This window comes from Lactuca serriola, chromosome 9 (genome assembly GCF_051521515.1).
Source record: "Lactuca serriola cultivar US96UC23 chromosome 9, Lser_US96UC23_V15, whole genome shotgun sequence".
Taxonomy (NCBI): domain Eukaryota; kingdom Viridiplantae; phylum Streptophyta; class Magnoliopsida; order Asterales; family Asteraceae; genus Lactuca; species Lactuca serriola.
This window is the reverse complement of record NC_136416.1, coordinates 20376462-20386396: the sequence shown is the minus strand read 5'-3', so window position 1 is coordinate 20386396 and position 9935 is coordinate 20376462. Positions and strand designations below refer to the sequence as shown.

General features: G+C 37.8%; 1 protein-coding gene across 4 annotated transcripts; it reads right to left on the bottom strand.

Moving 5' to 3' along the window:
* Positions 1-5115: 5115 nt before the first annotated feature.
* On the bottom strand, positions 5116-9425 carry LOC145074193 (ubiquitin-activating enzyme E1 1-like). Of its 4 annotated transcripts, none has more exons than XM_079020598.1 (6): positions 9247-9425; positions 8606-9015; positions 8293-8510; positions 6534-8197; positions 6003-6435; positions 5116-5917 (listed from the first exon to the last, which is right to left on the bottom strand). In XM_079020598.1, the coding sequence occupies exons 2-6, from the start codon at positions 8997-8999 to the stop codon at positions 5321-5323; spliced, it is 3306 nt and encodes a 1101-aa protein (XP_078876724.1). In that variant the 5' UTR covers positions 9000-9015; positions 9247-9425; the 3' UTR covers positions 5116-5320. The 4 variants fall into 4 exon arrangements, with proteins under 4 accessions (XP_078876724.1, XP_078876725.1, XP_078876726.1 ...); XM_079020599.1 differs by having other exon boundaries at positions 8606-9012; XM_079020600.1 differs by having other exon boundaries at positions 8606-8865; positions 9247-9424.
* Positions 9426-9935: the final 510 nt, after the last annotated feature.

The following is a 9935-nucleotide window of genomic DNA, read 5'->3' as shown; positions in this document are numbered from 1 at the left end:
TTAGTTTTGGTGTCATGGACATGTGAGGCTATGCATGCATGTAAAGTTTGCAACTTTACGTGATATCTTCACTAGGAGCGTATGGATATGAAGTTTGAAACCTTAAATCCCACTGGAAAGAACCGATTACGTGAGAACTCATCGAGTCCCTCGGGTGATTCGGCGAGTCGAGAGGGTTCACGGCCAAGGGTTCACGGTCAGGGGTGTACGGTTGGTGGTTTATGGTCGTGAACATCAAGGAACTCGACGAGTCCCTCAGGTGACTCGGCGAGTTGGTGAGTGAAGTAGTGGACCCGACGAGTGACTAATTGTACTCGTCGAGCCAAGGTCAATATGGACTGTTGACCTTGACTATAGACCTTGACTTGACCAGGGTTAACCCTAGGGGCATTTATGGGATTATCCTGAGTCATTTACACATTGATTAATATTATCATTCAGTTTGGGAGGTTTAGGACTGTTAAGGAAGCAACTGTTGTATTCAGCAGTCAGAGGTGAGTCTTCTCACCATACCCATGGGTCTAAGGCACCAAGGTCGGCCCATTATGTAATTATGATATATGTGTTAGTTATTCTGTGATTTGATATGATATGTGATTGTGTTTTTTTCATGAAGACCCCAGGGGGAGCCCGTGGCATTGGATGTAAGACCATGTGGAGTAGCCCATGGCAATCCCAAGTAAAGACCATGTGAGGTAGCCCATGACATTGGATGTAAGACCATGTGGAGGTAGCCCATGTCAGTCCTAAGTAAAGACCATGTGGGGTAGCCCATGACATTGGATGTAAGACCATGTGGGGGAGCCCATGGCAGTCCTAGGTAAAAACCATGTGGGGTAGCCCATGGCACTATTACATGTTTTATGTATGCATGGCTTATGTGATATGTGTGTAGCTTTAATTAGCTAACAGTGTATGTGTATGTGTGGTGTATGGTATGCTTTAGGGAACTCACTAAGCATTTCACTTACAGGTTGTTGATTTGTTTCAGGTACATCTGAGCCCAAGGGCAAGGTCAAGGCGTGATGGCGCGGTGTGCACTCTATCGCTCTCTTTCACTGTTAGGGTTGGGGACACTCTGATGATTTGAATAAGCTGTAATGAATTGATGATTTGAAAATAGTTATGTTGGGATTTTATGGTTTAAGCAATTATGTTTTATTAATTAAAAAGTGAAAAAAAAAATTAAAAACTTGGGTCGTTACATTAGTACTCTTGATCTCATCCGAGCCTTGCTTAGTTAGATTGTCACCACCTTTTTAAGATAGGTCAACATTTTTCTAGGAGTCTAGAGTAGATAATTAGATAGGTTATATTTATCACACATTACAATGAGGTGCTTGATGAATTCTGAGGTGGACCCCTAATTCACATTTTTTAGACCAAAGTTTTCTCGGTAACACCAGTTTATGAGTCATTCCCCACCCTTTTTAGTAGATCTTGATATACTGTCAGTGATCATTAGGTGTTCATTTTAGCCTCTATCCATTACCCCATTTTCATATTATTTGAGTACTATGTTTAATGGTGAAATTCCTAAGACTTTCCAAGAAGAAAGACAAGAAGAAAACACAAAAAAAAAATGAAGAAAACTGGAAAAGTAAAGACAAAAAAGAAGATTCAATAAAAGCAACAAAAACAAAGAAGAAAAATGAAGAAAATAGCAACACAAAAAGAAAATCCAAGTTCAAGCATTCTCTCCTAAAAAAACAAAAAATAAATAAATAAATACAAGAGGAGAGAAATATGAAGACAGAAGATCGAGCAGCAAGGAGACCGAAGACCAAATAACATAAGTTCAAGATTGAAGATTTAGGCTGTAGGTTTAGATTTATGTTGAGTAGATTTTTCTTATTTTATTTTATTTTTTATTTTGGCGACAAAATGCAATGAAGATGAAACGGTAGAAGGTAAAGAACAGTACACGGGAGAAACCCCTGAATCGGATGTTTGCCGGAGGCCGTGCTGCAAACCCTATGTCGTTACCATACACTTTAGCCTGAAAAATGTAGGAATCATCGTGTGTGAAGAAACGCCTTTCCTTCATGCATTATGGTCTGCATTAGTGATTTAAAGTGCTCCCACTAGGCGCATCATGTGTGTCCTTTGTCTTGCACACCGTTGCCACATCCAGATGTGATCTATTCGCCCTTCAAGTGGTTCGCGAATGTGATTTATGGCTCTAAAGTGGGGATCATTTGGAAGATGTGTAAGGTCCACGCAAGACTGATTCTGACCATGTTGACTGATGTTGACCAAGTTCTAGGGTATCTTTCTTTTTCCTTTTTATCTCAGCTTATCCCGAGTTCATTTTAGTCTTGTTTTAACTCAATGACAAGTTAGGTTTAAGCTTGGGGTGATTTGATAGTTTATTTTATTATCTTCTTTTTTATAGTTTATTTTAGAATTTTTAGAATTTTTAGCCCTTTTTATTAGTATTGCATTATATATTCTTTATTTTCTTTATCATGGATCGTATCGAGTCTTTTCTATTTTGCATGAGGTATTTTGCAAGGCTTTGGAGCTCATTACGATTGTGGATTAGCTTGGAGATGGGCTCCGTGGGCTTTAGAGGCGTCATTGGGCTCTACGGATCCATCAAAGAAGATTTATGCTTAAAATGTTAAAGACTTGGATAAAGTGGGCTTATGAAGGTGGATATTGGATTCTTATTTTGGGCTTGGACTATCCACATTTAAAGCTTGAAGATGATTGGCCAAATTTGAATCATGTGAGGTGTGGAGGGGACTAATGGAATATTGAGTACTGGGGTGGTGCAGTGGAGAAAAAGAGCAACTGTACACTTTGGGGCATTTTGGTCATTTTGCTTAACTGTAGTTAGTTAGTTTTATTAATCCAGTTCTATTGTGTTGCATTTTTTATTGAACACAACCATTTCCCCGAGGATCGATACTCCTTTTTACCATTATATTACGTTTTATTTGCAAACAAAATGTATAATTTGTTTGGTGGACGTGACATCCCACCAGTTCTTGTCATTCTTGTTAAGCAAATTGTGAAATTCGTATATGTTTTATGATCTGAAATTAGTGACAAACACTTAATTTCAAATGAATCAAAATAAGTGTAATCAAAGATTCGATGCTTCTACATTGTTGAGCATATGAGGAGTATTGAGCATTGTTGGTATTAATTGCATGAACTTAAAGTCAATTAGTGATTTTATTCAAGAACTTATTTAGATTAGATCAACTAAATGAAGTTTTACTTAAAGATCATGTTTTGAGTAAAATACTTTTGTCGATTGAAAATATTAGAGCATATTAATATCTTAATTACCAACCTAGATTAAACATGAGTTGATGCCATATTACATCTAACAACCTAGTACTTGAATAGAATTTGAAATTGGAAATGTCTTTTAATTCTTGAATTTTATTCTCTAGTTAGTTTATTTATGAAGTTTAAATTGATGTTAACAAAGCTCCCCATTTTTACAATTTGTACAACTGATAGAGTGTCCTGTGAAAATATGGTCAAACAATAATTATTGTATTTTAATAATTATTTTTATCCCTTTTATTTGTTGGTTTGACACTCAAACACATACAAGTTTAGTTAATCAAAGTTTTTGGTTCACATTTTGCTCCTTCTTACTTGCAAAGAGATCCCTTTTGTTCTAAGTCTTACAAGACTAATATATATATAAACTCATTTTCTTTTCACTATCTTACTTATGTGGGATTGTTTAAAAGTTACTTAACCTCTTATCTAACTCTTTCAACTATGATAGTTTGGTGATTAATATCACATTCAACATATATAAGTCTGTTTTAGACATTCAATATACCAACACAAATGTATAATCATTTTCCATTTCGATAATGTATAAGGTTCAAGAATTGTCTTCAAAATGGGATAAGCTCATTTTCCAACAATTTTCTCGCAAATCAACCAACCTGTATCTAAAGGAAAATCCATGTCATAATCCATCACCTCTAACCACATGTACTCCATAATATAATTGATGTCTCTCACGACTTTGTAGTACGAAGATCTATTCTAAATGATGAAATCATTTTGATTGAGAAAAATGTGTTTGGAGATTTAAAGATAGCGAGGATAAAGATTATAGCATGTTTGAAGATTAAAGGATACCAAAGAGAGAAATTACATATGAAAAAACATAGCAACTTTAGCAGCAAAACAAATTTCGTAATATAAGTTGAGATTTTTTTTTATATGGCCAGTCATTTCACGAAATGAAGTACCATAAAAGTATTTTATGTCAGGAATATGTGTTGCATTATAAAAGTATTTCACAATTACCTTCTTATGAAATGAATGGTCATTTTGTGGTATGAATCGAAGTGACTATGTTAAATAATTCCGTCTTTTTTTATATTTTTATGTTTATCCTTTTTTGTATATTTATTGGTAGTTTATAAAAATAAGGCAGACAAGAATAAATACGGATTAAAGTATTAGTCGATGGAAATTAAGCCTTTGGTGGGAGTTGGGGAGGGTGGGTGGACTCACATGCCAAGTATTCTGACATTGACAGTTACATCACATACTTCAATTAAGCTTTGCTTGCAAAACATACTTATGGTATCATGGTCCCTCCCTTTTTCATCTCCTTTATCTATTATTTTCTCCTTTTAATTAATTTCCCAATAAGTATATATTATATTCATTTATTCTAATTCTAATTTTAGTTTCCAAATTATATATACTTATTTGCATCGTTACAAGGTATTGATGCTACCCATTATGATCGACGAATACATCAGTTTTTTAGTTAAATATATGTGACAATCAGCTTGGATATAAATACTTAAAGACAAAAAAAAAAAGAACAAAAAATTACTTGTTTTCTAGTTAATCCGTATGAAAGGAAACAAGCGAGTAGTAAAAGCAAAAGGTAAAAAACAGGAAATGCTGGTTTCTGAAAAGCTCCATGTGTTTGTAGGAGTAGCGCATAAGATGACATTGGGGACCAATGCTTTCTTTACAGAATAACTCTGAATAAGTGAATAACAATATCAAGGTCACAAAGTGGGGTTTGCTTATATTGGGCCGAGGAAGCCCAATTTATGGTAATGGGCCACTTGAACGTAAAACAAGAAATATTGAAAACTACAAAGTATCAAAGATATAAAAGAAATTTATTGTAGAAGCACGATTAATTTAACTCTTACATGGCATAGTTGATGAGTATTTGAAACAGATGTCTATTCAACAATGTCAATTTTATCCCAACAAATGTATATAAGTATAAAACAGCAATCATACAGATGTTACATCTTCAAATTATTCCCACAACCAAATGGGTCAACCCTAAATGTTGATTCAGTGGTCAACGAAAGTATACAGATACCTGAGGGATATCAATGTCATTTTCCTCCTCGTCTTCACACGCCACCATCAGATCCAGGTGGCGGCGATACTCCGGAATCTCCATCTTTGCCACATCTCTCGCCAGATCCACCACCTTCTTATCCATCCTGTCTTTATGCCTAGGAAACATACTGTTGTACAACAAGCAACTCCCACACGAAATGCTATAAGCATCAAGTCCCTTGTCAGCAAGCCATTTGATGAGTTCCCTTAGAGTAGGGTTGCCCTTGATCGTCCACCTGTCCCACACTGTCCACGTCAGGTCTTGGTGCTTCATCACCTTTGGTGGGACCGGCTCTGCCATGGAGAACAACGGGAGTGCCAGGTTGGCAAACGTGTTGCGGTAGTCTTCCACCTTGTGGCCCCCGTCGATGACTTTGTAAAGCTCGAGGCAGACTAAACCGGTTGCCATGGCGGTTGATGTGGCGATTGCTGGGATGATTCTGCCAGCTATGAATTTGGCTCGCAGTTTGTCCACTTCTGGGATGCTGTAGTTTCTTGCTCTCATGTTTGCTAGTCCAGCTATGAAGTCCATGTGGTAATTCGTGTCGTCATCCTTCAAAAATTCAATCAAATTGGTTAAAGTCAAACAATCAATGCATTATATCATATTACCATATACAAAAAGATTGGATGTATACCTTTTCAAACTGAATAGGTTTCATGGTATAATCAGAAGGAAGAGACTTTCTAGCACGTTCTATATTCTTGATTAACTGATCGATAACTGCAGAATCGTCCACAGATGCAGCGGATAAAGTGGTGGCATTTTCATCGGTTTCTATTCTGACACCTTGTTTTGGTTGAAAGTCCGGGACAATAACCTTTTCAACAGCTTCAGCTAATTTCTTCGGGTTCTTGGCCCACTCCGGAATCGGAATCCCGAATGTCTCCGCTCGAAGAATGGCACCCGACAACACAAAATGAAGATGACTCGGGTCGGAAACAGAGAATTCCAACGGACGCGGGAATCGCTTCGGAGCGGACCAAAACGGTGCTCCGGTACTGGTGGCAGCATCTTCCGGGAATGTAAAGATCAGTTGTTTCATACGATTACAGAAGTAATCTTCAAACCTAGAAAACAGATTAATAAAGTTAAACATACGATTATATAATAAATACAAAAAGAAAGAACGGAATGTAATGGAATGGAATATGAGGAAGGGAATTACTTCAAACGAGCCCAAGTGATGCAATCTTGAAACGATTCACATTTTTCCCTGTCGAGACACTCAAGAACACGTTCTAGATTATCCCTAGCCTGGGCATCACCAGCATTCCTCATTCCGGATGTATATTCCCCCGGATTAGAAAGATATGCGTTAACTTCTGATGGTGTTTTCTCAAGTAATCCTTCGAATTCCGACCGAGCCCAAGTCAAACAATGGTCAATGTTATGCGGGAACGAATGCACGGTACACATAGGCGCTTGTTTCTCGGGCGGGTCCCGGGAAGCACCATAATTTTCGGTCAAATGAGGGATAACCATCTGTGTGTTGCATTTAGCACCAAGTGTTCCGGACTCAAGAAGCGGTTTCTGGAAATATAAGCATCTTTGATCAACATAAAGCCTAGCATTCACGTTGTCCAACGCATTCACAACAACATTCAAATTCTCCCAGAAAGTATCATCAAACACATTCTCGGTTTCGGGGCCCACACGATTCTGTAAAGCTTCGATCTGAAGATGAGGGTTGATCAATGAAGCTGCAGAAGCAGCAACCGTTGATTTCGCTTGTCCAATGTTCCAGTCACGAAAAAGAAACTGTCTGCTGAGATTGCTTTTCTCAATGACATCATCATCTGTGACTGTTAGTTTCCCTTTTGCGCCACATGAAACACCCATCAAGGCCAGATTTTTCAAGAATTCGCAACCTAACGCGCCAGATCCCACAAGGAAAGATCGCGTTTCTTCTAGTTTTTTCTGGAATTTAGCTCCGAATACTGATATTTGAGCATCGTAACGACTGTTTAAAGGTTTGTAGTCTTCGGGATCCAATGGCTCAGTAGGAAGTGACTCGATGGAATCAAAGTAAAAGAATTGATAAAGTGGATGGAACTTTCCGGAACATGCTTTCACAACCTCTTGCCCGACTATCCCACCAAACATGGCAGCCATTGGATTGAGAACTGCCCGGGACCCGTATGCAAAATCCCGCAAAAGTTTCGGATTTATATCTTCTAATTTTCCATCTCCCAAGCTTTCATTCATGTTGCCAGCAATATCAATCAATTTCCGTGCATCATCTTCCGACCCGGAAACCGGGAACCGACCCGATTCAGAAACGAATTTATCAAGTGCTTGGAATGCTAAATGCAAAAGAGGAGGGCGATCAAATTTAGAAAAGTCACTCAATAGAAACTCGCCTGGGTTTCCAAGTGCTTCTTTTAAAGGCTTGAAATTGAGAACCTTTGACTGTTTGACTTGAGTCACAATACCACCTTTCACATATGTCCCGAAGTTAGTGGTGTCTTCTTCAAGAAAGAATGAATATGGCCTGCAGCTTTTAACTTTCCTTGGCTTTCCATCGTTAAGTTCTGTCATTCCATGAATTTCAGAGAATATAACAAGATCTCCATCTTGGAATCCGAGTCTTTCATCATCAACACATGTTATAAGTGCAGGGTTATCGTTACTGATGGATGCAATGATGCCAGTATGTGGTTCTTCACCATCAACATCAACTACAGTAAACTCGGGGCCAAAATCGCAGAAAATGTTACCAAAAAGCCCTCTGACTTCGGTCTTGATGAAAGCAATTGGAGGCTGATGGTTGTGGCAGTAATCATCAAACTCAATAGCTGTCTTTAAATCTATATCGGTAAAGACCACAGCCTGAAGAATCATAAAAATACCAAAATACCCTTGTTATTTATATATTAGAAGTTATGTGATATGTTTGCAAGTGGAATAATATCACAAATGGGCACCTGAAAGTTGGAAAGTTGTTCTTTAGTCAACTTTGTAGGCAAGGTGGAGACAAGTACAGCATTGTTGAGCTCCTGAAGCTTCTGGACAGAGGCTTGAGCTCTATTCTTGCCAACATCGTTTTCTGAAAAAAGAAAATTGCTGGACAGATCCCACAGTTCCACTGCACCTTCATCATGTAAAGTCACAGACTTGACTCCAGCAAGTATAAGATTTTTGGCTGCGATGATTGAATATCAATATGAAGCCATTGGTAAAGCAGATCTCAAATTGAATAAACATCAAGAAATTACAGTCTAAAACCATCAATTTTACCTATCTCAGCACCAAGTCCTTGCATCCCAGAAATCAGCACATTAGATGCAAAGAGCCGCCTCATAGTCTCACGACCATAAACAGCAAGCTGTCTGCTATGGAGATCTTCATCGATCTCCTGCAAATTCCCATCTTCAAATCCCATATTACTCGCACTATTATTATCCTCTACTACCACGCTATTGCTGCTGTTGCTATTAGACTCCACACCACCGCTGCTTTTCTTCTGATCACAATCCGCCGTCCCGGTGATGGTCGTTCTGGAATTTATCGATGAACAAGAAGAGATCAAACAACCGACCCGAGGCTTTTTATGCAAATTATCAGTTTTATTATCACTACTGCTATCGTCGTCTAGCTTTATTACTTCAGCAGGTCGCTTCTTAGGTAGCATATGAAGTAAAAAGCTGCTGAAAGCGCCACAAAACCCCATGGAAACGAAAATCAACAATACAATTTGCGAAAATACTAGATCGGGAAACAAACAAGCAGCGACTATAACACAGAACGAACTAAACCCTAACCCTAGGTTTTTCTGGTTATTGGTCAAGTGAATCGCCATTAATTAACAAGGTATGATTCGATCCGATCGTAATTTTGAACTGCAAGCAAAGAAAGAGATATTAGGAAAGTAAACTTACCGATTGAAGGTAACTTGGAGCAGGAGATTCTCTTGTGAAACGGATGCTGTTGTTTGTTCTTTGCTTTGTAGGAGTCGTTGGCAGTCTGTTCTAGAGAATTCTCAACAGTGGAGGAGAGGAGAGAAAGGTTTCATTTTTTAACGGGTGATTGTAGAGTTGGAGGAAGGCGGTGGAGGACAGAAGACCTTAGCTTTAGCCGTGGAACGACAGAAACTAAACCGGTTTTTGTCGTCTTTTAGTGGGGTTAAGTTATGGTTAACCCTTGATCAAGTAAAAACCATTTTTAATTTTTATTATTATGATAATTTAATTTGTTAACACTAGATTTGTTTTTTAATAACCATCTATAAATTGAAATTTTTAAAAATTTTATTTTATAACAAACTTTTATTTAATGAAAGTTACATTATGATACTATATTAGTTAATTAACTTTTTTATATTTACATAGATTTTTTGCTCACGGCGATTGCTGTTCCGTACTTCCGTTGACCTGGGCTGCCATAGTGGACCATGGACGTGTGCAATGACCTTGATTGCATATGCTTGTATTGTAATCAACTTTGTTAAACGTTTTGGTAATTAAAACTAAACATATCAAATCAAAAGCTATTAAGATAATTGGTTCCAAAAACATATCATCAAAAACACACTAAGTTTACGACTTGACTTTAGCCTAGTAATTTTTTG

Coding starts and splice junctions, on each gene's coding strand:
- LOC145074193 (XM_079020597.1), bottom strand. CDS start 9,167: ATGGCGATTCACTTGACCAATAACCAGAAAAACCTAGGGTTAGGGTTT. Junction 8,198..8,292: donor AACAACTTTCCAACTTTCAG/GTGCCCATTTGT, acceptor ATGATTCTTCAG/GCTGTGGTCTTTACCGATAT. Junction 5,918..6,002: donor AACCTATTCAGTTTGAAAAG/GTATACATCCAA, acceptor GAATTTTTGAAG/GATGACGACACGAATTACCA.